Source organism: Sciurus vulgaris (genome assembly GCF_902686455.1).
Source record: "Sciurus vulgaris genome assembly, chromosome: 10".
Taxonomy (NCBI): domain Eukaryota; kingdom Metazoa; phylum Chordata; class Mammalia; order Rodentia; family Sciuridae; genus Sciurus; species Sciurus vulgaris.
Genome location: NC_136470.1, coordinates 357,131 through 384,693, shown reverse-complemented (window position 1 = coordinate 384,693; position 27,563 = coordinate 357,131). Strand labels below are relative to the sequence as shown.

Genomic DNA, 27,563 nt, shown 5'->3' with positions numbered 1-27,563 from the left:
AAGAGCCAGCCCACTCCCCACTGACCAGTCTCTCTTACACCACCGTTGTGGGGCAGTGTCCCTCCCTGTCAGCACACAGGAGATGGGAGGAGCTCAGCCCAGGGCCACAGGCCATCAGCACCAGGCAGGATGCCCAGGCCCAGCGGCTCCCTTCCTGAGGACAGTTTCTCCAGCCTCCCTCCCTCAGGCAAGGCGTGAGCCAAGGTGTGCGGCGTGAGGTGCTGCGGCTCCTCAGGCGGCAGTCAGGCTTGCTCCCTTCCTCCCTGAGCCACTCTCAGAACCTAACCTGCACTGACAGTGTCTGAAGCCACCAACCAGTCCCCGTCCTGCCTCAGGCCTGATCCCGACACACAAGCTGAAGTGGAGCAGAGGGGCTGCAGCCCAAGGCAGGGGACTGGCTCCCACCAGCTGACCCCTGGCGAGACGGCTCATCTCGCAGGAACTGGGGTGAAGATGACACTCGCCACCCGCAGCGGCCAGGACGGTGGGTACACTCTCAAGGGCGGCCAGCGAGGGCTCTCTCGGGGTACAGGTTGGCGAAGCGGCCCAGGACCCAGATGGGGAAGATGTTCTTGTAGTTCGTGTAGCTGATGGCACAGGACTTGTTGAAGACCCCAGAGGTGTTCTCCTGGAAGGGCAGAGAGAGGGGCACCAGGCCCTGAGGGCCCTGTCCTGGACCCCAGCCCTGGCCTGTTGGACTAGTGTGGGCCGCTGAGCAGCAGGGGCAGGGAAAAAGGCGGGCAGTCGTCCATCTGGCCTCAGCCCAGCCGGGGGCTGTCCCCTGAGCAAACCCTCCTGGTCTTCAGTGCCCCCTGCCACGCCAGCTTTGTGGGCTTCGGCAGTACTCCTGCAGGAGGGGGCTGACTCAAACCCCTCGGGATGGGGAGACCTCTCCGGCACCTTCTGAGAGCGAGGGGCCACGTGTGGCACCACACGGTGGAGCAGTCGAGGGTTGTGCTGTGGGGGCATCTCCCACCCAGCTACCCACCAGAACTTGATTTGCGGATAGCAAGGCCTGCTGGGAACCGGCAACCTGGTCTGAAACTCCACCACACAGGCCTCTGGCTGGCACAGTGTCTGCACCCAAGCCCCAAAGCACCCAGTGAGGGACACCAGGGAGGATCTGAGAACCGCATGCAAGCTAACGGCCAACGCTGGGTCTCACGCACCTGGGGCCAGTCACCATTGGGAAGTTGCTTCTCCAGCAGACACTGGACCCCTCTCTCCTGGGCTGCAACATCAGGATGCCTGAGGAGAGGAGACGCGTGCTTGGCGGTGTGCAAAACACATGTGTGCAGGAGCCTGTGCTCACCATCACACACTGAGCTCACAGAACACCCTGCAACACTGTATGGTAGAGGACCTCAGCCTGCTGTGGCAAAGGGGAGCAGGGCAGGCGGGATGTGCCTCCTGCAGACCCGTGCCCAGAACCCAGCTGACCAAGGAGCCTGGTGCCAAGTATTGTTCAGCTCCCGGGGAAAGAAGGCTGAGCTGCACGCCCACCCAGCATGCTGGAGGCCGGGTACCTGTGTGCACCAAAGCACTCAGTGATGAGGTCAGAGCCTCCGTCAGAGGAACTGCGGTTTGGCAGGGCTGAGGTCAGCTTTGGGGGTGACCAGGAACAGAGTCCTGACAGTTCTGCCCTGGACACCCCTGCCTGTCACACCTGCTCACACCAACTGAGGGATTCAGGCTCTTACACCAACGAGGAATGCAGGCTCTGACTTGGCAAATCAGCAGACTGGACACTGCTTGCACAAGTGTGCACCTGCCTGTGCATGTGCACAGCTGCCTGTGTGTGTCCACTTGTGCATGCACACCTGTGTCTGCATGTCTGTGTGTGCATCTATATGTGTGGCTCAGTGCCAGTTGTGAACACAAGAAGGCCAGCTGCAGGGACGGAGGCTCTGACTAGTGGGACAAGGCAGCCACTGCAGCCGCCACATGAGAAGCAGTCTCCCACAAAGCCTGTCTCACCCCAGCTCCCTCAGGTCCCTGCTTTCCTTGCTCTGCCAACCACTGCTGGCCATCAATGCTGTCAACCAGAGTAGTCCACTTTCAAGAGGCAAGCCTCTCTGCAGGGTCCCACACAGCCTGATGGGCTGCTACCAACCCAGGAACGGAGAACTTGGCTCCTGGAGGAACCTGTGTCCCCAGAGTGACAGCTGAGCAGCAGCATGGCCCTATGACCCCTTGACTCTTTCCACATCTGCACTTGGCCCAGGTTGCCTACTTACAGTCAAGTGTCCCTCTGTCCTGTCACGCTTACCTGACAGCCATCAGCCCCATCAGGGCCCAGCACGTGTTGTGGATCTGGGACTGGGCACTCTGCACGTAGCGCCGCTGCTCACAGGACTCAAAGTCCTCCCCCCAGCCTCCATCCACCATCTGCAGGGATAGCAGGAAGCTGCAGGCCCGGGACACCTCCTCACAGGCAACCCTGCAGAGACCAGGAGACTTGAGACACCCTCACTGAGGAAGGTCAGGGCCCACCAGATCCCACCCTGGCAGGAAGCCTTAGGGCCAGGGAGGGCCTGCAGCTGTGAAGTGGGGAAACACACCCGCCTCCTAAGCTACAGGCCAAGTTCCTGAGGCAAACCAGTAACTGGGTTGCATCCTGTCAAGCACAGGTCACAGCACATCCCACATTTGCAGCTCACCTGATCCGGGAGGGCTGGGTGGGGTAGCCAGAGACAGGGCTTGGACCCACAGCCTCACCCTTCTCTCAGCAGGGCTCAAGCCCTCTACAGCTGGGAAAGCAGCATGCACTGGGAAGGCCTGGGGTCAGCTCTGGAGAACTCTGAGATGGCCCCTATCCGAAGGCTCACACGCCAGGGGAACATCTTTGTTCAACCTGGGATTCACATTCGTTGGGTTGTTGTTCTTATCCCACTGTTTAAAAATACTAGGAAACCCCAAAATCAAACATCAAACAGGAAAACACACGCAGAGGGTCAATGTTGGCAGCTGCACTCACCCCTCTTGGTAGGTGTGTCCCATGCAGGCGAAAGCTTCCAGGCCAAACCAGGTGCCGTAGGTGAAGCAAACCCCCCAGGAGCTGGAGGGAGAGGGGAGAGGGCCTCAGCCTGGGTTCCCACCCATGAGGAGGAGGCTCTGAGCAGAGAGGACAGGGCTGGGCTATTGCCAGGAAAGCATCTGCATGCCCCTCAGTTGCACCACCTTGCAGGGCCCTGACACGAGGCTGCAGCCACTGCACCCAGCGTCCAGGTACAGGACTCCTGTGAAGACTTAAGAGTCCCACACCTGTGACACAGGGACCACCTGGCTCAGCTGCCGCCTCCCAGGCAGACCTGGGACAGGGAGAAGGCCTCGCACTCAGGGCACAGAGCCTTCCACACACACAGCTGTCTGCCCCACAGCAGGCAACATGGGCACACACACCAGAAGCCCAGCACCCAGCAGGAGCCAGGACTGCTGGGCCACACCCTGCCTCCCACACAGGTGGCAGCAGGCAGAGTCCTAGCCCCACCCTCCGCCTCACCCGCTGTCCATGGTGCTTGCTGACTCACCCCTCCCAGGAGCCATCCGCCCTCTGCTTCTGCCGGCAGAACGCCAGGCCCCGCTCCAGTGTTTCCCTGGAACACAGGTGAGCCCCATGAGCACTCCAGCAAAACCAGTAACCCCCCAATTCCACCCAAACCAAGCTCTCCTAGAGGGAGCACAAAAATGGTCAAAATGACCTCCAGACAGGAGGAAAAGCAGCAGCCACAGGACACAGGAAGGGGGAAGCAGATGGTCAGAGCTTCAGAAAGACAGGCAAGAGAAAGGCCTGTGCTGAGTGCAGTGACTGACAGGATAGCCGCAAGACATTGCTGTCAGTCACACAGGCCCAGGCCTGTCCCAGGGAGTGAACAGGCGGGACTGGCCATGGACATCACTGTCGACCACAAAGGCCCAGGTCTGTCCCAGGGAGTGAACAGGCGGGACTGGCCATGGACATCACTGTCGACCACAAAGGCCCAGGCCTGTCTCAGAGAGTGAACAGGCGGGACTAACCATGGACATCACTGTCGGCCACACAGGCCCAGGCCTGTCCCAGAGAGTGAACAGGCAGGACTGGCCATGGACAATGCTATCGGCCACACCACAGGCCTCAGCATACCACAGGAAAAAAGAAAAGAAAATTTGGTTATAGAGGAATGATCAAGGCTGCAAAGGTGCACTCTACACCTGGCTGTCCATCTGAACTATGAGCTCTCTCCAAAGGCTGACCCTCCTCCAGGACCCATGCCCAGGTCATCCTACAGGGCCTGCCTTGCTTCTCAAGAACAGCTGCAGCAGAGCTGACGATGTCCCTATGGGGACCTCCCTGGGAAAGACAAGCAGACTCCCTCTCTATGGGTTCTCTCCCTTGCCAGTTTCACGACGAAGCCACCAGGGGCCCACACAGTGGAAGAGATGGCAGCTTCCAGCCTGGGACACACACAAGGAGTGGGACCCTGCCCACAAGCACACACTGAGAGGCAGACCCCCACAGCTGGTGCTTGGATGAGGCCCAGTCAACACCTCTGAAGCCTGAAGCAGGGGACCCCCTCAGCTGTGCCTGGCAGACCCACAGAAACTGAACTGTATGGGTGTGCTGTCCACGTGCTAAAATGCTGCTGCAAAGCACGTGGCCACACTGCTGCTCAGCACCTGAGCAAACGTGCACCCAGGCAGAGGAGCAATTCCAAGCGTGGAGTGATGTGACTCTAGTGGGAAATTCCAGGGATGCAACATCAAAACTGCCTCAAGGTAGAGTGCCTAGAATCCTAAAACTACTAAAAACAGGAGTCAAAAATGCAAACTGTTCCAGAAAGAAAACTCCAGGCCCAGCAGCTTTCTCATAAACCCTGCTCAGTCATGAACACCCACCCTCCTGTCACAGGGACTCGCCCTAGCACACAAGGTGAGGAACGCTCTTTGCCCACCCAGATGTGGGCCTCTAACTTCCACATGGGGAACCAGCTCTGTCGGGGCTGCCTCAGCAACGCCAAGGTCTGCATGGCAGCCCTCTGCAGCACCAACGGTACAGGGCAGAGAGAAGCCTCTAGTCAAGGCCGAAACTCAACACCCGCTGGCGTCGGAGAGAAGCCCCACCTCACAGCAGGAGCAGCACTTCCTCAACTGAAGAAGGCCGATGCTGAGAGCCCCCAGGAGTCCCACTCTTGCAGAGACACAGCAGCTCTGCCCCTAGAATCAGGAAACCTGGCAAAGATGCCTCTGTTTCCACTTCTGAGAGAGCGTTGGAAGGTCAGCCAGGGCAGCAGGAGCGTTGGAAGGTCAGCCAGGGCAGCAGGAGGAGGAAGACAGCAGCGCTGAGGACCGACAGGAAGGAAACATCTCTAAGTGTTTCATATACACTCACTAACGTGGTTTTGTGGACTGTAGATCCAGTTTTAAAACCAAAAAAAGGGAAAGAATGAAGTCACTTGCCAGTGACATAAACATCCACAGGGAAAGCTCAAAAAGTCATCAGGGTAAGGATTTGCCCCAGTGGTTCAACCAGCGAATTCCACCAAACTCAAGGAAGAAACTACACCAAGTCTCCAGAGGACAGTCACTCAGTCTGCGGGGCCAGCACATGCCACACCAAGGCAGACCAGGCCGCTCACAAAATGAAGGCGAGGCGAGGATCCTCCGGAGCAGGCAGAAAAGCCCTCCACAGAACTCACATCACACCTGACAACGAGTAAGAGAGCTATAGGCCAGCAGCCAGGGATCTAACTCCAGGGCAGCAAGGCCGGCTCAGCCTCTGCTGATCAGTCAAGGCATCCATTATGCAAACAGGCCGAAGAAGAAAGGCCACGACCGGCACAGATGCAGCTCAGTGGCAGGGCCGTCGCCTAGGTTCCAGCCCAGCACCACAAAAAAAAAAAAAAAAAAAAAAGAAAAAGAAAGAAAGAAAATCCCAATCAATCGATGCAGAAAGAGCATTTGACAAAATTCAACATGCCCTCATGATGAAACGCTCAGCAAACAAGAGACGAACAGCTGAATCAAGAACATCTACAGAAGCCCGAGCTAGTCCGGCACTCAATAGTGAAAAAGAAACCAGGAGCTTCTGGCTGAGCCTGGGCAAGGTCAGGAGCCCACGCAGCCCCTGTGGACACTGCGCCACACTTCCTAGCCACTGCGACAGACAAGGGAGAGACCACACAGTCAACAGAAAGGAAACAGACCACGAACGGCTGTCTATACAGAATATCCCCAAGAAGCCACAGCGACAGCACTGCAGCTCCTTGGCAGTCACAGGCTGCGGGACTCCATCAGCCCCCTGCTGCAATGGCGGTTAGGTCCCACGTTTACAACCTGGTGCCACACATGAGCACCCAACTTGGAATGATCCACTGCAAGCCTAGCAAAAACACGCACAGGATCCACACGACACCACAAACTCTGACCAAAGAAGTCAAAGATCCTCCTGCCTTGACTGAAATTCCAGCAGGTTATTTTGATTCCAAAATTTATTGGAAAAGCAAAAACACAGAACAGCCAACACCATCGAAGGGAAATAAAATGAGAGGACTGAATCCGCCCCATTCCAAAACTCACTATGAAACTACAGTAACCCAGCCAGTGTGGCACTGGAAAAAGAATCAGCAGAGCAGCACGACACAACAGAGCCCAAGGGCAGACAATCAAGCCAGCCAGGGATCTCCAGCAAAGCAGCAACGCAACACAGGGAGAGAAGGCCTTCCAACCAGTGGAGCTGAACTCCTGACACCATGCTCAGGAAATGACTTGGAAGCAGACCTGACTTTCTTCACAAGAATGTAGTCAAAATGGATCACAGGCTAAGTGCAAAATATGAAACTTGATCACTTCTAATGCACAACACAGGAAAACCGAGGTAACTAGGGCTTGGCAAGCATTTTGTTTGTTTGTTTGTTTTAAAGTTGCCAGTGAGCCTTTATTTAACTTATTTATTTTGTGTGGTGCTGAGGATCGATCCTAGGGCCTCACACATGCCAGGCAAGTGCTCCACCACCAGCTACAGCCCCAGCCCAGCAAGTGCTCTTTATTTCCCCACAGTTTTGTTTTGTGTTTGGTACTGGGATTGAACCCTGGGGTGCTCCACCACTGAGCTACAACCACAGCCCTTTTTATTTTTTATTTTGAGATAGGTCCTCACTAATTGGCTTAAAGGTCTCAGAAAGTTTCTGAGGCTGGCCTTGAATTTGCAATCCTCCTGCCACACCTACCCAAGTAGCTGGGATTACAGGTATACGCCACCACACCCTGCTTTGCAATTACTTTTTAAATACAACACCGGCCAGGAGTGGTGGTATACACCTGTAATCCCAGCAATTCAGGAGGTTAAGGCAGGGGGACTGCAAATTCAGGGCCAGCCTCAGGAGCTCAGAAAGGCCCTTAGCAACTCAGTGAGACCCTGTCTCCAAATCAAATATAAAAAAGGGCTGTGGGGTTGCTCAATGGTTAAGGACCCCAAGTTCAATCCCCAATACCAAAGAGCATGCTCCATGAGTGAAAACAATGGATGTCACCAACACAAAAAACTTCAGCTCTGCAAAAGGTATTGCCAATAGCTGAGCACAATGGTACATGCCTTGTAATCCCAGCAACTCAGGAAACTGAGGCAGGAGGAGCACAAGCTCAAAGCCAGCCTAGGCAACTTAGTGGGGCCCATCTCAAAATAAAAATAAAAAGGGCAGGGATGTGGTTCAGTGGTGAGGTGCTTGCCTAGTGTGTTTGAGATCCTGAGTTGATCCCTGGTATCAGAAGAGACAAGACAAACAGGTACCCAGCTCTTTCCTCCAGTGCCCCTGCTGAAGCGGCAAAAATGGAGCTCAGACCTGTGTCGGGGGCATTTCAAGGCCCTGCCACAGTCACAGGAAGATTGTGCAGTCCCTTTCCAAAGAGCCGAAACAGAAGCAGTGTTCAACCTGTGCCCTTCTGAGGGGATGAGGAAGGTGCTCAAGGACACGACAAGGGACAGCAAACTGGCAGAGCCGTCAGGCTTGCAGCAAGAAAAGCATCGCAGGCTGGGCAGGCGCAGGGAGAAGAGGCTGATGGCACAGGCAGTCGTCACCAGGCCGAAGCTAGACAGAGAAGACATAGGACAGCAGCCTCACAGAGAACTCACAGCGGAACGCTGCCCAGACCGGGGAAGCACCATCAGGGCACTGCAAGCAAACCCACACCAGCCCACAGCCCAGACCCTGGCAGCTCCAAGGCTGGCGAGGGTGCGCAGCGGGACTGTGGCTCTCGGTTGGCAAGAGCGAAGGACTCGCAGACAGTCCTGCAGTTCCTTACAGAGCAACGCAGCTCAGCCTCGCCTCCACACTCCCTGGCATCGGCCTCCAGAGCAGCTTTACGTGTAACTGCCAACACAGAAAACAGACACCGCACGCTTCTGAAGACAGAAGAGGGAACGTGGTCCAGCATTGGAAAGCAGCTCAGTGGTGGACTGCATCCTCAGCAAGTACGAGGCCCAGGATGTGGCTCCCAGCATGGCAGAAGAGAAAAGGCAGGGAAGAAATGGAGTGAGGCACCACGCCATAAAAAGGCGTGTGCGCCCTAACTGCACACTGTGAGTGACAGAGGCCGGGCTGGACAGTGCATCCCGCAGGCAAGACCGCGGAGACAGGGAAAGCACCCAGCTGCCAGAGGCCAGGGCGGGGTACCCAGGACAGCACAGGAGCTTTCGGAGCAGCTCTAGACCTGATGTGGACATGTGTCACTCACTGTGCTTTGTAAACATCCTCAGGATGCCACACAAAGAGGGAGTCCAAATGTAAACTACCGACAGTGGACTGACGACATTGGTTCATGGGCTGCAACAATGTGCACGTCAACGTGCGAGGTGGATACTGGGGAAACCACGGGGAGGAGGCGGTGGCGGACTCTCTTCCCCTTGATTTACTGTAAATATAAAACTTTGCTAAATAAAGCATATCGGTTTTTCTAAGTCTAGCAGATTTTCTAGCTGTGCAATCATATCAAAATCAAAGGCCATGGAGATAATAAACAGATGGATGAGGCAGAGGCTGTTAGTACAACGTCCACAAACATGAAGGGACAGCAACGGTCCTGAGGCCACACAGGTACCGGAAGAGGAGGAGCGCCACAGGTCCACACTTCAGGGATCCCTGGAGAAGCAGCCTGCACAGGTGCCCTCCAGGGGAGAGTCGGGGCTGTGACGCACGGCAAGCGCCTCTCGGCGTGCACCTTCACAGTCCAGCACAGAAGCACCTGCCAAATGCACCCCACAATATCACCTCCCTTCAAGCCCAAGACCAAAGACCTGCCCCGATGGAGAGACCAGGCCAGACAGCCCAGTCAGAGTTGGGGGAGGACTGCACTTTAAGGATCTAGTAAGACAGCCGCTGCCAACGGGGCAGAGGTTAAATGACATCAGTGACTCCCAAGAACCCACAGCCTGCCAGCCGGGTGTCAACACGGCACAGCATAGCTCACTGCTGTGCTCAGGAGACAGGTGGGCTGCAGCAGGAAACGTGGGGAGCCAACACAAGACGCAGACAACCAAGGGAACAGACGAGAAGCAGGACTGCCTCCTGCTGTTCTGTGACCTTTCTGTCACTGTGAAATCAAGGGAGAAGTCTGACGTGGGGTAGTAATGGAATATTCCAGGTAGTGTCGAGCAACTGCCAACCTCAAACTGCATCTAAGACACTCTTGAAATAAATTAAAAATTGTGATATAAACAAATTAGACTAATATATTTGACCATTTAAAAACCAAAGAGTATGGCCAGGCATGGTGGCACACACCTGCAATCCCAGTGACTCAGGAAGCTGAACAGGACTATAAGTTCAAAGTCAGTCTCAGCAACTTAGCAGGACACTGTCTCAAAATAAAAATTGAAAAGGGTGGTGATGTGGCTCAGCGGTAGAGCACCCTAGATCCAATCCCTAGTACCAAAAAGCGCCCAAAATCAAAGACTAACATTCAGATACCTGAAAAGACAAAAAGAACAAAGAGACTAGGGAAACACCTATGACTTAAGACAAAGAAGTGTCTATGATACTTCCAACACGTCCCCAAGAAGAGAAGCCATCTGTGCGAAACCACCGGGAAGGGCGTGATTAGATGCGGCAGACGAGCACAGACCTGCACTGGGCATGTGGAGACAGAAGCTCCAGCATGGTGGCCACCAGCCAGTGGAGTCCTTGGGACAACAGGCAGCGCTTCCCTGCCCACAATGACCCATCACGGCTGCACAGGGCCCAGGCAGCGGGAGAGCAGGGCACACGCCGGCCCAGTGCTGGGGTAAGGACGTCACAGACAGGGCCTGACAGGAGAATCTAGTGAGGGGACGGGAAGGCTGGACAGCAGCAGTGCAGACCAGGAGCACAGGCTCACGAGCCGCAGAGCCATGCCCTTCCAGGACTAGAGAGGAGCAGCCAGCTCTTCTCCCAGCAGCCGGGGACAGCTTCCTTTCTTCTTTGCACTCGTTTGTTCCACATCTTCTTTAAAGAACACGCTTCACTTTAATCACAGTAATTCTTAAAAGACGATGAGTTAAAAAGAAGGGACCATCCAGTGAGTGCAGCTGAAGACGACTAGAGCTCAGAGGTAAGGGCCATGTCACAGAGTGGAGCATCGCATGGTCGGGGACTGCGTCAACCTGGGTGCTCAGCTCGGGTGACCAGAACAGGGCCACACACCCCACACAGCTGCACCTGCCTGCCAGGACAGAAGCCGCCTTGGCGCTCAGGGCCTGCAACCACAACTAGAAAATCCTCAGCAACATGCTCCCAAAAATTCAGGGACCAGAGAAGAACTCAGACTAGAACAGAAACACTTAACCTCGTAATAGCTCAAAACTTATGCACAGTACCAGGTGCATATTCCAACAGAAGAAACCTGAAAGGCACTTAACTAAGTATCCAAGTTAGAAAAAGAAATAAAGTAGAAAAACAATAATCAAGAGCAGAAACGGATGAGAAATAAACAGGCATCCTGGGCAGAACTCCGACTATCAATGGCTTCTTCCAAAGAGCAGCAAGTGTCAGGAAGTTCACCAGTTGCTCAAGTCAACAGGGGGCTAACTGGGCCGTGGCCCATGCCAGCTGGGGCAGAAACCCCACACTGACAGGAAGAGTACAAAGTCCTCACAGTCCTCTATCAGAGAAGGCCAACTATGATCATAAACCCTCAGAGACAACTCTGGGCCCAGGTAGATTCACAGGGAATTGAGAAATAGGAGAGAAATAGCATAAATATTACATAAATTCTTAAAAAAGGATTCTCACTGAATTTATGAGTCCAACATTATCTTAACAGAAGTTGATAAGGACATTAAAAGAAATGACAATTACAGAGTTTTTCCCATAACCACAGCTATAAAAATTCTAGACTAAACATTCTTTAAATTCAATTCTTCAATATAAAAGGACAATACTCCTTGGTGAAGCTGATCTATACTAGATCTAACATTCAAAAATGAAACAATCAAAAGGGTTGAAGAACCTACAGAACTGCACGCCCTCTAACAGCAACACACTCCTAGGCCCACAACCATGAGAAGTGGCACCCACGTGCCCCCAAAGACAAGCACAGAGGAGTCACAGGAGGACGTTTCATAAAAGCAGATGTTGAAGCAGTGGTGTGCACCTCTAGTCCAGTCGTGGAGGCCAAGAGCAAGCATTGGTGACATGCCAGGGGTATGTGGCATCTGCGCTCGCCAACAGCTGACACTGGCCCCAGCTCACATGCGCCAGGGATGCGAGTGTGCACCTGCAGGATGCCACAGGCGGTAGCTTGAAGCAACAACAGGAAGCTGGAGGAGGCAGGAGGTGGCTCCTTCCAGGCAGGCAAGGGTGGGCCAGGGCTCATCAGAGGCAGCTGTGAGGTTGCTTGGGGGGCATCCCCTGGGGCAATCCTGAACTCCTCTCTGGGCACTGGCTGCCCCTCAGAGTGAAGACTGCTTGGCTGCCCTTTAATTGGACACAGATGGAGACTTAGGTCTGCATGCTCATTAACATTGCCAAGAAGAGGACAATCACAACTCTTCTGAATTATGGCTAGGGGTCCTCAGTACCACAAATGCACGGCTAGATGCAGGGGCCACAGAAATCCCTGTGCTCAGACAGGCCGTTCTCCAAGCTGCCCAGCTTAGGTGGCCAGGCCTCAGGTCTCTGGCCTTGGCCCTCCTCACCTGATTTCCACTGCTCTGTGGTCCGGGCAGTGCTTGTGGAACAGCCTCAGTGCCTGCATCACTGCCGAGGTGCACTCCACGTACGTGTAGTCGATCATGATGTCCCCTGGCAGGGAGGCGGGTGAGGGGGAGGCCTGACTCACCACACTGCCCAGGGCCCGCAACCCAGGCCAAGTCACTGTGAGCAGGGGCAACACAGCACGCAGAACCTATGCCTAGGCAGGACTCCCTCATGGCTTGGCTACGTGGCACAGGGGCCAAGCAAGGCTTGCTCAGCTGTGAAGTGTGCAAGGTAGGGCAAAGAGGGGCAATGCCCAGGATAAGGGGGACACACACACAACAAGCAGTTGCACGCCTCCCCCAAAGTCCTATTTGACAGACTGAGGAGTAAGACAACCGGAAGCCACCAAGGAGGTGCTCGAAGGCTACACAGGAGCAATAGCAGCATGCAGACATGGTCCAGCACCCCATAGCACACTATCCCCGGGCTCCCACAGTGCCTCAGGTGCTGTGAGCACCGTGAGGCCTCTCAAGATGCACAGCAGCTCCACACAAGCAAGCTCAATCAATCAAGAGCTGGCCAGGCTGAGCCAAGGAGCTCAGGAGAATCCCACCCAAATCTCCCAGTGGCCCCCCAGACAGAACCATAGCCCTTTCATCCAAAACCCAGGAACCCACCACTCCAATTAGGGAGAGCTCCACAGGCTGCTGGGACCCAGACCTGTGCACTGCACTGCTGGTCCAGCACTCACCAAAGATCTCAGAAGGGTTCAGCAGCTCCAGCAAGTGTCCCCCACGCTTGGTCTCATAGGTGGCGAACCCTCCGTCAGGATTCCTCATGTTCAGCAGCTGAAACCAAGAGGATATCCTGAGTAATAGGCATGCTCACCATACACAGGTCAAGGTGGAGCTTTCTAGACACACCCCAGGGCTGAAAACCTGGAGGGGAAAGGGGACAGGGAGTAGGTGTGCATACTGGGCAAGCTCGTGTGCCCGGTGCAGTCCCTGCAGCCACAGCAGTCACAGCCTCACACAGCTGCCCAGAGACAGGTGCTCATCAATTTAGAAGTCACTGCCAATCCTGGGATGGTGCAGAGGTCCGTGAAGATGTGCTCAAGAACCAAGCTGCTCAGAGGACTGCACAAAACCAGTAGAAACTCTTATGTTTCCTCCAGACACCAGAAGGAACCACCAGCTTTCCCAAAGGCGGCTCACATGGACACACAGCAGGTCCTGGTGCCACACAGCCACCCCTGGCCTGTGGCAAGGCAGGCACCAACTCCTTCAGCACAGGACTCTGGGCAAACAGCCAGGGTTCCAATGACCTGAGCACTCACTCCCGCAGCTGAGCCCTGGGGGTGGAGAGCGCTCAGGGTCTGGGCAGGGCCTCACCACAGCCACAGCATCAAAGAGCCGCTCTTGGGGGATGTGCTGGGTGATGGAGGGACACTTCTCCTGCAGGAGCATCACAGACTTCAGGGCCTCAGCTGTGCAGTCAGCAACGATCCAGGTGCAGTCCAGAGTGCTGAAGCAGAAGCCACCCTGCAAAGCACAAGCGTGAGCTCCCCTGCCTTGGCCCAGTCAGGACAGAGCCCATGTGGACAGACCTGACTCTCTAGCACAGGGAGCCCCAAGGCTGCAGCCTCATGCTGGGCCTTCTCAGATCTCAAGGCAGGGGTTCAACACCATGAAAAGGCAGTGGCTGCCCACAACACCCAAGAGTCAGGCCACGGGCACCAGCTCTGTAACCCTCTTTCATTTGCCTTCCCCTCAACTCTCTGGCTCACATTCTGCCCTTTACTCAACAGCTGTGTGCTGTGCTGCCAACTGCCCCAAGGCATGGCCACATGTGTGCACAGACTGCCCCATAGCCTTGGTGACTCAGGCACTGGCCCCCACACCAGTCCTCAGGCATCTACAGAGCAGGAAGCCTGAGGACCCAGGGAGAACCCTCCTCAGAGGGAAGGACCAGCTGAGCTGGGGTGTGTGCTGGTTAGCCAGGCATACCTTGTTCATCTGGCGGTAATACTTCTCATAGTCAGGAGGGTTGTCAGGGACCTGGGCAGAACAGAGAGCACATGTGGAAAGCGCACAAGCCCATGGTCACAGGCCCATGCTGCTGTCTGGGAACCAGAGCTCCAGTGCAGCAAGGCACATAATGCTATGCGGCCCACAGCCCATGGCTGCCACTGCTGGGCAAGGGGCTCAACAGGAAAGTTGGATACCCACTCTGCAGTCCCAGGCACACAGACCCTCCACTCCTGAGCCAAAGGCTCAGCTTGGTCTGTGTATGTGTGTCAGGCTCCACTTTGCTCAGTGCATGTCTGGGCAGCAGCCAGAAGCAGGCCCTGCTGTGGAAAGGTGCAAATAGCTCCACCAGCCTAGACAGACACAGACTTTGGCCGCATGCAGGCCCTTGAAGCAGCCTCTAGTGAGACCTGAGGAGAGTAGGCAGGGCACAAAGGGTACGCACTCTGGGTAGGGGTCGCCAGCTGAACCAAGGCTGGAGGCAGCCACTGTGGGAGGTACGCTGGGGCTGGGTATGGGGGGCCAGTACCAGACAGCAGGACATGTGATGGGGCTGCAGACTGGGATGGCAGGCAAGAGCAAGAGACACTGAAAATGTCCAAGTGGGGACTCAGGGAAGTATGACTGATTTGGCAGGACAGATGGCAGCATGGTCTTGAGGAAGAAGGCCACTGGCTGGTGTCCTCCACTGGCAGGGGCGCCTCAAATGTGCTGGGGCATGAATAGGCTGGAGGGCTAAGAGAGGCAGCTCCTGACTGCACACGGGTCAGCCCAGCCTCAGCACACGGCCACACCCAGCATGAAGGCAGAAATCATCACTGGTGACGGGCTGCTGCAGGCCAAGCCAAGAACTGCCCTGGGGTGACTGGGGTGGACAGAGGAAGCCTAGGGGCTGGAAAGGGCAGCCTGGGGAGGCAGGGCAGAGAAGAGAAAAGCCACAGGCCGCACCTGTGACAGTCGTAGGAACTCATGTGCCTTCTGCAGGCAGGACAAGAACTCTGGCCTGTGGTGAGCGCCTGCCTGGAAGACAACAAGACAGACGGTGAGCAGGGCTCAGCCCCCTTGGTGACCCCCAGGGTGAGAGTTCCCTGACAGTCTCCAGGAAGTCTAGGCTTCCTGTTGTACTAACCTCTACATGGCCAGTGAGTCGTGACAAAGGCAGCAGAGGTCAGAAGGGATGCCCCCGACCCCGGCCCAGCCCTTGGGATTCCACCAGCCTCCTTCCCACCCGCACAGAAGCACCTCGTTCTTCTCCAGCACATGACTGAAAACTTGTACAAGCCCCTTAGGTTCTAGGAGCCCAAAACCACCTGGCTCAGGGACGCCTGCCTGGCTCCCTCTGGCAGGACTCCCCAGGCTCACCTCCCAAAGTCCCAGCAGGCAGAGCAGCCGGGCAGGGCCAGCAACTCTCTGGAGCCAGGCTATGGGACTCTCAAGGAGAGTGTGGGTAGTCAGCCGGGCTACGCCCCTTAGGTGAACGCATGGCCCACACACACAGGTCAGGTGGAGGGAGCAGAGGAGACAGTTACATACCTCAAGCAGAGCTTGTATGGCAAATGCGGTATCCCAAATCTGTGATCCATTGGTGCCCTATGTGCAAAGGAAGGGCCATGGCAGCAGCCACCAACAGCACCCACCCACCCTCCACCTCCCAGGATCTGAGGAGTCAGGGGCTCCTGCCCTGCTGACACCCACACCAGCTTCTGAGACCTGGGACCCTCATAGCCAACGAGAGCACAGAGAGCACAAGGTCCTGCTTGCAGGAGTGGGTACTGAAGACCCACCTGCCTTGATGGTCCCCGACCAGGACAGTTACGCATGGACTTCTAGGACCCCACAATTCCTCAGGGCTCCTCCATCCCCATGATAGGGGTGAACCCCAGTCATAGGACTATCAGACACACTCCCCCATTTCCTAGTACAGTTGGGGTAGGGGAACCCAGTAGAGACACCAGCTGAAGCAAGGAAGGCCCACTTCAAATCTGGTTTCCAGACAATACTGCAGGAGGCAGATGGCCAAGTCCCAGTGAGTCTGCTCAGGGACTTCTAAAATACCTGACAGAAGCCCTAGGCCCCCACCCCATGGGGCAGTCATAGGCCCTCTGCTCTCCTAGGACTCACTAGGGGCCAAGAATCCAAATCAGCCCCCTCTGCCCAGAAAGGAACACATCTGCTATCCACCTATCAACCAGAGTCCCAGAAAGGATTTGGAAAGACACTGTCCACATGCCATGCACCATGTCCAGAGAATACCTTCTCCTTGCCCTGGGTGGTCACACCCGTCCCCACCCACACTCTTTGGGTTCCGCAGAGAGGAAGCCCTGTGGTACTCCCATAACCCACTGAACCTACCCATGACTGCAGAGAAAGACCCCCAGGATGACCCAGGAGCCAAGAGTTGAAGAAACAGAGCCCCCAAAGACCTGCCATAGGAACCTCCAAATGACCACTTGGATAAGAGTCCCACACCAACCAGAGTCACCCTCGTGGCACAGTAACAGGATGAGAACTGCAGGGTCTGAGCCACCTTGTTGGAGCAATTAAGCCGCCCCGACCAACAGAGCCAAGAGCAAACACTGATGCTGCAGAAGGGTGTGCAGGGACATGTGGTGACCAGAACAGGCTCCCAGGAGCTCCCAGACCCTGCAGGGCAGTCTAGAGGAGCACCGAGTCTCGTGAATCCAAAAGGATGAAAAACAAAGGGCAATACTGTTGCAAGGACACCAGCAACCACAGCCCCATAGCCCTTACCTGCATTTTCAAGCCGTCCAGGCCCATCCTATGAATTTGAGAGAAGCCTGAGTCAGGGCAAGGAGGAAGTGGAAGGGCAGTAGCCAGTGAGCCCCGGAGCACCCCTGTCCATCCCTGAGACCTGGCACTGGCCTCAGTGCTGCCCAGCTGGGCTCAGGGGCACAGGGGCACACACGACAGAAAAGAAGTCAAGTTTCCCCAGCAGGGAGCAGTAGGAGGACCTGATACCTGGTCACCCCTGCAGTCCCCACCCAGCACAGCATGAGGGAGGATGGCCTCATGAGCACAGGGCTTCCTACCCAGGTCCTGACTGTCCCACCTCAGGTAACAGTCCAGGCGGACAAGCCCACAGGTCTACAGGCTTCCTCACACCAACCAAACCTGACCCCAACCCTCCACAGGCTTCCTGGCTCCACCTTCCAGGTCATCCCAAGCTCTTGCTAGGAGGCAGATCTTCCCAAAGACAACCTCGCCAGAGCTCCTGGGTCCTGGAGTTGCTTCCAGAATTCTGGCACCCAGCACCGAGCACTGTTACCGCCCGGCTGCACTCACCAGAGGAAATCTGGGATCCTGGAGACGTGTTCCTGGAAAGCAGAGGAGGCCGGCCCATCCACAGACCAGCGCACAAGCATGTTGATGTTCTTTGAGATCTATGGGAGATGTGGCCATCAGGGTCTGCCCAAACTCACTCCAGGGCCCAGCAGGACCCTTCTATGTTAATAGAAGCTGGGGTCAGCTGAGGTCACCGGTTCATGAAGGAAGGACTGGGTGCCAGCAAGGAGCTTACTCAGACCCCATGGGGCTGGCCCATCATAGCCCACCTCACTACCCCTACTGTTTGCCAGCTGTGAGCCTGCCTTCATGCTGAGTCCCCACCAGTCCCACCTTCACTGGCCAGTAGGCCCTGATCATGGGGCACACACCACTGGCTTGTGCTCCTTGAGGTCCCTAATATGCACACAACCAGCATCCACCAGACCCCAACCCCAGGAGGCAAAGTAGGCTCCAAAGGCAAGGCATCCCCAGCCAGGAGAGCAAACAGGAGGAGAACACAAGGCCCTGCTACTGCTTCCCCAGGCACTCCCGAGCCCTGCAACCACAGGGCAGGTATGGGCTACCTGGGCACACACCAGGACAGAGACAGGAGAGGAAAAGCACCTCCCAGCTGGCCTAAAAGCACAGGTAGCCCAAGAAGCAGGTGTCTACATGCAGGTAGGAGGGTGGGCTGTGCGTGGCTGGGCAGCTTCACCAAGCCCAGGGCACAGGGGCAAGGGCAGGAGTCCTCCACACCCCTGAGACCAGGCCTCGTCCCAAGTGGAGGTGTGCCAGGCTCCAGGGAGAGCCCCTGCTCCCAGCTCCAAGGACAGGGAGGGGCAGGTCACTAACCGGGCCAATGCTGAGGCTCTTGGTGAAGCGATCATCTGCAGCGATGTGCTCGTACAGCAGCTGGACAGCACGCCGCCGTAGGCTGGAGCTATGGTAGCGCTCATACAGGTTGAGGACAGCTGTGGGCAGCAGAAGGCAATGCCCGGCCTAGCCCACAGCCCTGGAGGGCACACCCACACCTCCTGCTGCCCTGCCCCACCAAGGGGTCATTTAGGGGGCCCCCAGCCCTGAGCATGTGGACCAGGGCAGGGCTGCGAGGAGGTGGCTCAGTGCCAGTGAATGAATGAATGAGGGCGTCACAGGCAACACCCTGCCGTGCTCCACCCAGGCCTGGCCGGCCCCTTGGGAGGCACCCACCGTAAGTGACACGCAGCAGCCAACTGTGTGGTGTATACTGCTCTTCTTGGGCCACATTGTTCCTCTGTGCTGGCCAGTCGATACTGGCATAGTCCTCCACATAGAGCTCCTGGGGACAGGGGAGCCACTGGAGGTGAGAGGACGCAGACCCGCATCCCAGAAACAGAGGCCACCTGACTCCAACCAGTGTGGCCTCCATCTGCCAGCCTTCAGGGCCCTGGATGCACCTGCACCCTGAGGTGGGGGCACACCCAACAAAAGACCTTACAGGGTGTGAAGGCCAGGCCATGCCAGCCTTGTCAGGGCCACTGAGGAGCTACCCCAATAATGAGGCCCTGGCCCACCCTCTCCTCCTTCTACAGGGCACAGTCCAGTCCAATCCCATCTCAGGGCACTTCCCAAGCACAAAGCTGCAAGCTGGGTGAGGATTCACGTGGTTAAATCCCAGGGGGACCCTAGCCCTGGAGGGTGGCAAGGTCCCTTGGAATCAGAGGGCTCACCTGGCGGAGGCTCTGGACCAGTGGGTCCTCTGAGGCGCTCAGCCGGGTGGCATAGCAGTAGCTCATGGGGAGGTAGACCTGCCGACAGTGGCACCAGAGTGTGGAGGGGTGCGCGGGCATCCAGTCGGGAAACAGCCTGGGGGACAGCCTGCATCAGTGGGAGACCCAGCACACAAAGCAATCCCCTCCCAGTCTTAAGGCCAGGGCTCTTCCCAGCACGACAGCAGGTGGATAGCTGGGAGGCCACACCTGGGCGTGCTGGCACTCGCAGCTATGCCGCGGGGTGCAGAGGGCCAGTGTGCCCACCCTCCCAGGGAGCTGACGTCCCCTGCCTCTCAGACCCACAGTAACACAGGACAAGGGAAATGAAGTGGGGGGTCACAGAAACCTGGGCTATGTGCAACTTTTCTAAAAACAGAAAACTACTCTCAAATTAAGGTTACTTTAGAAAGTGTATTTTCAAAACTTTAGGCTCAGGGTCTTTCCCTCTCTGACACTGGCATGGCTACACCAGCTGCTCAGGCAGCATGCACCTGGCCGTCCCACTCTCTGCTGTGGACCCTTATCCTACGTGGAAGCTACACAGGCTGAGTGCCCCGCCGTTCCCCACCGGGAGCTCCAGGCCTCAGCCGCCTCTGCCTCCCAGGGCTTCCTCACTGACTCCAGAGCACGCCTCGCAATCTGGGCAGCATTCAAAGCTTTTCTGCAGTAGGAGTGGCTCAGGGTCTTTGGCCCTCCATCCCACCCAACCCTCTGCCCTCTAACCCACCCACAAACCAACTCCAGTGAGGATCAGTAACAAGGTAGTGACTGTAGACCCCGGAACTGACCAACAGAGCCCTGCAGCATGGGAACACAAGCCAGTCACCCGCTTCTGCCCAGGAGCTGCACTGACCACCCCACCCAGGGCCTCCTTTGCCTTCTCCTCACACAGGTGATTCAGTGCTCAACCTGGCCAGATGCCCATAGTGGATAACCGGACACCAGCCTGCCTCAGGACACCTCAGGTGGCCTGGCACAGGCAGCTCTGTCCGACCCGTCACTTAGTGTCTGCCCTCCCTCCCACTTGTCACCACTTAATCTGGGTGATGTTAAGCCCACAGGCCTTGCTTCAGGACCCTGTGGCCCACTCCCACAGCTCTCCAAGGAAGATAGCAGGGGCTCTTCCTGGGGGACCTCACCCATAAAATGCATCACACCAGGAGCAGATGTACATGCCAAGAATGTTTTCCAGGGAGAGGGCCATAGTTTTCGAGATGTCACAAAACATTAAAAGTTGCCTTAAGGAATCAGCATTAACTTTGCTGGACAAATGCTAGGTGGTTCTGTTAAAACAAACTTAAGAACTGGGTACGCAACTCAGTGGCAGAGTGCTTGCCTAGCATGCACAAGATCCTGGGGATGGAACAGCACTTTCTAAACTGTCAAGTGGGAATGCATGGCTGGGCAGCTTAGGCTTGGTCCAGGAGGGAGAATAGGGAGCCCAACCTCTCACCACCCGCTCCAGGTGCACACAGATATGCGCCACCGCATGCATCTGGGCCCATCCCTCACCCGACAGTCTCTGAACTTTCTAAACATTCGCCACAAACAAGGCAAGGGGAAGGAGAGGAGCGGTGACCAGCAGACCTCCGAAGAAGGTCTGGGTGAAGGGCACCTCTTTCCTCTGTTCCTGCATGGTTACCAGATGTGGCCTCGTCTACCACACAACACCCTCACTTCCTATTGTGCCACGATTCTATAGTCACCTGCCATATGTGTGACCTGTGGACTGAGCCGGCACCCCCTTCCTGCTCAGCAGGGAACCCTTCCACCCATCTATGGAGCTCAGCATAGGAAAGGCCTCTGTGGGGAGCATGATTCCCCCACACCCCATCACTCCATCCACCAGAGTAGGAAGTGTCACCAGCAGAAGGCAGGCCTACCACATCTCAGGGAACAGGGTGTTCAGGCCTTCCCAGCTGTAGACGTTCAGGACCGCCAGCCAGAACTTCCCCCAGGAGGGGATAGCCACAGCACCACCTGGGAAGAGAACAGGCCCACATACCTGTCCTGTCAGCAGAGCCCACCCTACCTATGAAGACTGGCCCTCAGCACTTACACGGGCCCCTTCTTATATGAACTGAGGGAAATCTGCCACAGATCCCGCAACCCCCATAGGAGAAGCAGGGTCCAGAGCTGCCCAGGACATCACAGCTAATGGGAGGAACCGATGGCTTTCCCAGGAGCGTGTCTAGCTCCAGGAGAGCTATTTGAAGACCCTGCCCTCAAGAGGGAGCACATGAAGGCAGCTACCTAGGAAGATAGGGGGACACTTCATTGTTCGGGCAAGGGATAAGCCCAGATGCACATGGTGGCCCACCTGGAGAAGGTGGTCAGAATGTGAGAAACTGGGCTCCCTTTTCTCTCTCCAGACCACACCTAAGTTGCCCCAGCCATGTATTCCCACCTGACACTGAGTCCGGCACAGGTGAAGACAGGACTGGCCCTGGAGCAGATCCAACACTTATGGCCCCATGTTACAGCACATGGCAACACTGACTTGCACAAGTTTTATGAGGAGGCTCCACCCCAAACCCAGGTATGCGACATTCACAAAGACCCAGGAAGCTACTAGGTAAAGTGTGACCCAAACTCATTCTTCCACCAGACAGAGGTGCAACTTGGGGCCCAAGACAGCAACTCTGTGAACTTGGCATCAATACCTCTAAAGGCTGACAAACATCTGAAGGGAGAATGCAGGGTCTCATAAGAATGTGTACAGGACACTTCATCCAGCCTGGGAGATCAGAAAGAAATAAAGAAAGGACACTGAGAGGCTAGGTGAAGAGTAAGTGAGGCAGCAGGGTGGGGAGGAGGTGGAATGGAAGGATGCAGAATGTGAGAGCCCTGAAGAGGGAAAAAAAGCAGGATGGAAAGGACAGGCTGCAGAAGGTCCATGAGGGGAAGGGCCACACCAGGCTCTGCACTGCAGCAATGTGGGGCTACACTTTGCTCTCAGAGCAGCTGGAACCATGGAGCCTGCTTCAGTGGACTTCAAAGCCCAAAGGAAAGGGAAGAGGCAGCCAAGCCGAGGCACATGGGTGGGCAAGTGAGAAGGGTGTGAGCAGAGTGCCACGGGGCCTGAGGCAAGCCTGCCACAGATCCTGCAGCCCCGCTAGAAGCAGGGTCCAGAGCTGCCTATGGCTGGGCTGCCTGTAGAAGGTATGTCCTCAAGTACCACATTAGCATGTTGCTTTTAACATTTTGCCAATTCATGACACAAACAGAATTATCAGGTCTTCTTAATTTGAAGAGCTGACCATTTCGCCTGTTTCTGCTTTGACACATCCTTGTCCACATAACTCTGTCCAATGTTTCAGTTAGAGCTATGTCTTCTGATTCTCACCTGCAAGAACCTGTCATACCAATGCCACATAAACCCATGACCCACACATGCTGTGTAGCCTGTACCTTTCTGGTGAAGAATGTTCCGGGCTCGTACCAGGTCAGGATCATCAGGGTCAACACCTAGGATTCTGAGAGCCACATAGTTGAGTGCAGTCCCAAACACTGTGGACTTGTCCTCAATGTGCCTACAGGAGCAAGAAACAGGTAGAAAATGATGTCTGTCATCATCTCCAAGGAAAAAAGTTATGCTGGTAGGGAAGTTTGCCTAGAAAAGGAAGAATGTGAAAATACTTTCCCCTGACATGACGTCACAACTCAGGAAACACCAGTCATCCTCAGGAGCTTCAACTTCCATGACAACAGATCTGCACCCAAATCCCCTAGGAGAACCCACCCACCCTTCTGCTCACTTCCCATACAAGTGGCTGTGTCTGTCCAAGCACAGTCCACTGTGTCAGGGGCACCACACCCAGGAGGACCAGGCTGTCCTCCCAAAGTGTGTACCAACAAGGAAAGTGGACTGGGATGAGGACTGCTGCGACCACTCACATCTGCTACCACCCCAGAGGATAAGGCAACTTTCTTCTACGATGAAACAAGATGGCTTTCACGGGCATGTAGGTCTCTGAAGTCCCCACCAGCCATGAAACCCAGCCACAGCACAGCTGTGAAATGAAGCCCAGCACCAGCCCACTCCCCTCCACCCAGGTCCACAGCTGCAATCATCTCACCTCTCAACAGCAGCCTGGAAACCTAAGCATCAGCTCCACAAAGTCACGAGCGCGCACGCACACACACACGTGTACAGCCAGGTGTACTCACAGGCCCCAGCCACCGTCACGGAGCTGTACTGATCTCAGGTACCGCACCATCTCCTCTCTGTACCCAGGCGGCAGAGGGATGTGAGCTGTGTGGCACGCGATCAGGAGTCCTGCGTGGCAAGAAGGGTGTTCCTCACTGGGAGCCGGTGCTCAGTGCTGCTAACTGGACCCCTTCCTCCTGAGGACCCACCCTGATAGGAAGCTGCCCCATGGATCTCCTTTCTATGGAAACAAGCCCAAGAAGGTCATTCTTCTTGGGTCCCTGTGAGACAGGACTCAAGGGAGCAGAAGCACAGGTGGCGCTCCCACCCAGGACCTGCAGAAGCCACCAGGCTGTCCCTGAGTCACAGAAATAACAAACACTGCACCAAGTCTCGAAGAGGCCACCCAAAAGTGCCCTGAAGGCCTGACAAGGAGCCCTCATCCAAGTTCAGTGGCCGACAAGGGGAGGCCAGTCTTGCTTCAACACCTGCTAGGAAATAAAACACCTGATGGGTGATGTTGGCTGCTTATTGTGTTGTTCTGTTTTGAAAACTTTTTATAAGCATGTGTCACTCTGCAAAGGTGGTGGGGGAAACACTATCAACGAGATCCTTTTTTCTCAGCCTGGTCCTCCTGGTACGGTGTTCCTAGGCCACCCTCTACCCCCATGCCCTAGAACAAAAATGGTCTCAGGGCAGTTACTAAACACACCTGTACTTGCACAAGAATTCAGGCCACTGAAACAGTAGGATTGCAAGGCACTGAGGAAGAGGGTCCCAGTGCATGGGAAGATCTCCCACACTACAACACTGAGTGCTTCTGTAGAAAAACACTCCCACATACTAGACAGTCTTGTCCAACCAGACCAGACAGTACCCAGAAGTCATATCCTTGCAAGCCCAGGCCGGAGGTTTCCCTGTCACAGCTCCCTCACACACCCTTTCAAGGGGAGCCCACAATGAACATCACAACACTCACATGGACATCAGCTCCCCACACACCACTCTGCCCACCTACAGCAGCTTAGCATAGGTTGGGCCCTCTACACAGTCCCTCTCACCCAGCACTGGGACTCAAAAGCCTCCTCCCTAGTTCCCCTAGAGAACACCCTGCATCCCTTATCAGAGTGCCTCCGCTCCCGTCCCAGCACCAGCAGCAGGGTGACTGGGACTGCGGGCAACCCCTCCTCCTTCGCTCATGACCTCCTGTGCATTCACCTGCTTCAACAAAAGCCTAGACCGAAAAACAGAATCCCAAGGATATCCAGGGCAGTCTTGCCCTCAGGCTGGGGCAGTAAGCTCCTACCTGGCAAGAGGAAGAGAGGGCCACCGTAATCACCTGCCCAGTGCCCATCCTCAGCCTGCAGTCCTACATAAAATGTTACTCCGTTCAGAGCTCCTTCACGAGCCGTGTGAGCTTTGGGCAAGTCCTTAAAGTAACTGCTCTGCAAAGGGACAAAAGAAATGAGAGCTGAAGGAGACTGCTGCCCAGTCAGAGTCCTCTTCACCCACAACCCAAGTCAAAAAATCGGGTCTAGATTACTTTAAAAGTTTCAGCTGTTTTAATCAAGTCTGAAAGTCTGAGACAGTTCAATACCTGAGTAAGGTACAGGTCCACATTTTCAGTTTTGCTGTTCAGTCTCCTGTCTGCAAATTTCTTCATAACTTCCCTAAATGTGGTGGTGTTTTTTTTCCCCTCTTGGTACTAAGGATTAAACCCAGGGGCACTTAACCACTGAGCCACATCTCCAGCCCTTTTTATTTTAAATTTTGAGATAGGGTCTTTCCAAGTTGCTTAGGGCCTCACTACTTTGCTGAGGCTGGCTTTGAACTTTCCATCCTCCTGCCTCAGCCTTCTGAGCCCCTGGGATTATAGGCGTACAACCACCATGCCAGGCTGTAAGATGTCTTAAATAAACAAAGCACCTGGAGTGTGAACAGGGCACTGACACCCACTTGGGCCTGGAACTCCTTCCTTTCTCAGAAAGGACCCAAAGGACTGCAGGCACAGCAGCGCCCCAGAACCGGGTCTGGGGGTGGCTGGAGGTCAGGACTTGGCAGGAAGCCCTTGTGTGTACACTACCACTCTGTGACTAGATGACTTTCTGCGTATGGATGACCATAACCAGAAGTCAGGTCAAAGAACTTCTGTGAATAAATACAAAAATCACAACCATCTTTTGTAATTCTTCTGTATATCTAAAATTATTTCAAAATAAAGTTCTCAAAACACAATTCCGGCAATCTTGCAGGTGTAGGGGATGAAGGGGCTGAAGCCAAGAGGGCCTTTCTGAAACAGCAATTTCCTCCTGCTGAGAGTAACGCGCTGACAGGCTGCAACCCCGTCCTGAGGGCCCGCGCTGCGGCTCGAGGAGCGGGCGCGACGCGCGAGCGGCCACTTACGGTGTCCAGCCCCACCGAGTGCGCCTCCAGACCGGTCTGCGGGCGGCCAGCGTCGTCGTCCCCGCCGCAGTACGTCCACGTCTGCCGCCCCAGCTCGCTGCGGAGCCGCCAGCGGCTGAGGTCGGAGGCCGGCTCGGTTTTGCGGGGTCCGCCTCTGCGCCGCAGACACCTGGCGGACCAGCGCGGTGAGCGCCCGCCCCGCCGCCCCGCCGCCCCGCCGCCCCGCGCCCCGCTCACCCGCCCGGCGCCCTCCCGGCCCGTGTGCGCGCACCCGCCGCCCGGCCCGGGACTCACGTGCCCTCCATCATGACAGCTCCGCGCTCGGCCGCAGCACCGCGACCCGCCGCCTAGGCCCGCCGGCACACCCCAGCCCCGCGCACCGCGCAGACGCGCGCCTCGGCTGACCGCCTGCCGGTGGCCCGATGCCGCGCAGCCAATCAGAGCGCCGCGAGCGGGGCGCCGTGCGCCGGGCGGCCGCGGTGGCGGAGCGCGCCACACACCACGCGGCCAGGGCGGAGCCTTCGGGGCGGGGCGGGGCAGGGCGTGAGGGGACGGTCCTTGTGGGCGGGTCCTGCGCCGCGGGCCGTCCGGAGAGGCGGGGCCGGCGCCTGGTGGGCGTGGCTTGGGTGGGCCCTGTGGGCGTGGCGAAGGCGGTAGGGCTGTGGGCCCGCTCTTCGGGTGCCTCAGTCGCTGCATCTGCTCTGGGCGCCGAGTGGCGCGCGGCGTCCTGAGGCGGGCGCGCGGAGGCGGGGCGACCCGGAGGCTTGCGAAGAGGGTCTGCGGAGGCTGGGAGGCAAAGAGTTTGGGGAGGCTCTCAGGCTCAGAGACCGGCGAGGCTGGCGGCCTGAGCCGTGAGGAATCCCTGTGGCCTGAGGTGAGTGCGGGGACGCGGGGCGGGAGCCCGGGGTCGCGGTGGGGGTGGAGCCCGGGGGTCGAGGGGGCGGGAGCCTGGGGTCAGGGGTGGGGGTCGAGCCCGGGAGTCGAGGGGCGGGAGCCCGGCGTCTGGGTGGAGGGTGGAGCCTGGGGGTCGGGGTGGGGGTGGAGCCCGGAGATGGGCTGGGGATGTGGCTCAATCGTTAAGTGCCCCTAGGTTCAACCCCTGATTAAAAAAAGACAAAATTATAATAAAGCAAAAGCAAACGAAGGCGTGATTTCCAGTCCATAATGCTATTCCCATTCAAATGATAAACCTAAGGATGTAAATAAAGACATTTTAGATATGCAAGCTCAAGCTGTTAAAGCCGAGCTTCATCAAAGTGAGAAAGCAGACCAAGGAAGAGAAAGATAGGACTTAGAATCCAGGTCCTGGAGGGTTATCTTCCACAGAAAGTGGAGCTAGCACTGTATCTGAAGCATATGGTCCTAAGCAGCTTTATTTACTCTTGGGGTAGAGAATTTTGGGTGTAGTAATAGGAACAGAGAAAAACAGGCAAATGAAAAAATAAGGCAATTATTAACTCTAGGAAAAATCAAACGTTGTACCTCAAGAAAACAAACTGAACTCAGAATGCAGATTTCAGCCAGCACATTACACTGTTCAGGGAGACTAATAGGAAAAGAAATACAGGTATGTGTGAATGGTATACATTGCAGGGAAGACCGTATGAGAGCTAACTCCTCTCCCATTATAGGAAGTTAACAATGTCTAAAATCAAAAATTAAGAAAGAGCATTAACTCTTTGTTGATAAATACGAAGTGAATCACTGAAGAAATCCCTGAAAGAGTAGTGTTGGGTGAACATAGGGAGTGGCTGGTGGATTTGGTGAGGTGAGGTGGTACTTCTGTTTCCTTAGTGCAATA

General features: G+C 56.0%; 1 protein-coding gene across 3 annotated transcripts; it reads right to left on the bottom strand.

The window, feature by feature from the left end:
- Positions 1-365: 365 nt before the first annotated feature.
- LSS (lanosterol synthase) lies at positions 366-26,199 on the bottom strand. Of its 3 annotated transcripts, none has more exons than XM_079100753.1 (22): positions 26,057-26,199; positions 25,763-25,931; positions 24,666-24,804; positions 23,380-23,488; positions 22,621-22,742; positions 21,093-21,189; positions 19,168-19,303; positions 18,668-18,776; positions 18,311-18,429; positions 17,477-17,574; positions 16,925-16,952; positions 15,707-15,763; positions 15,122-15,193; positions 14,153-14,203; positions 13,538-13,687; positions 12,898-12,994; positions 12,146-12,251; positions 3,531-3,596; positions 2,978-3,058; positions 2,270-2,440; positions 1,170-1,248; positions 366-628 (listed from the first exon to the last, which is right to left on the bottom strand). In XM_079100753.1, the coding sequence occupies exons 1-22, from the start codon at positions 26,068-26,070 to the stop codon at positions 497-499; spliced, it is 2,202 nt and encodes a 733-aa protein (XP_078956879.1). In that variant the 5' UTR covers positions 26,071-26,199; the 3' UTR covers positions 366-496. The 3 variants fall into 3 exon arrangements, with proteins under 3 accessions (XP_078956879.1, XP_078956880.1, XP_078956881.1); XM_079100754.1 differs by having other exon boundaries at positions 24,699-24,804; XM_079100755.1 differs by lacking the exon at positions 3,531-3,596.
- Between the last annotated feature and the right edge of the window lie 1,364 nt (positions 26,200-27,563).

Bases quoted from the DNA above. Each gene is read 5' to 3' on its own strand.
- LSS (XM_079100753.1), bottom strand. The intron at 18,430-18,667 runs GTGGGTGCCTCC...TGCTGCCCACAG, and splicing joins GCTGCTGCGTGTCACTTACG to CTGTCCTCAACCTGTATGAG. The intron at 1,249-2,269 runs GTAAGCGTGACA...TCCTCTCCTCAG, and splicing joins ATGGGGCTGATGGCTGTCAG to GCATCCTGATGTTGCAGCCC.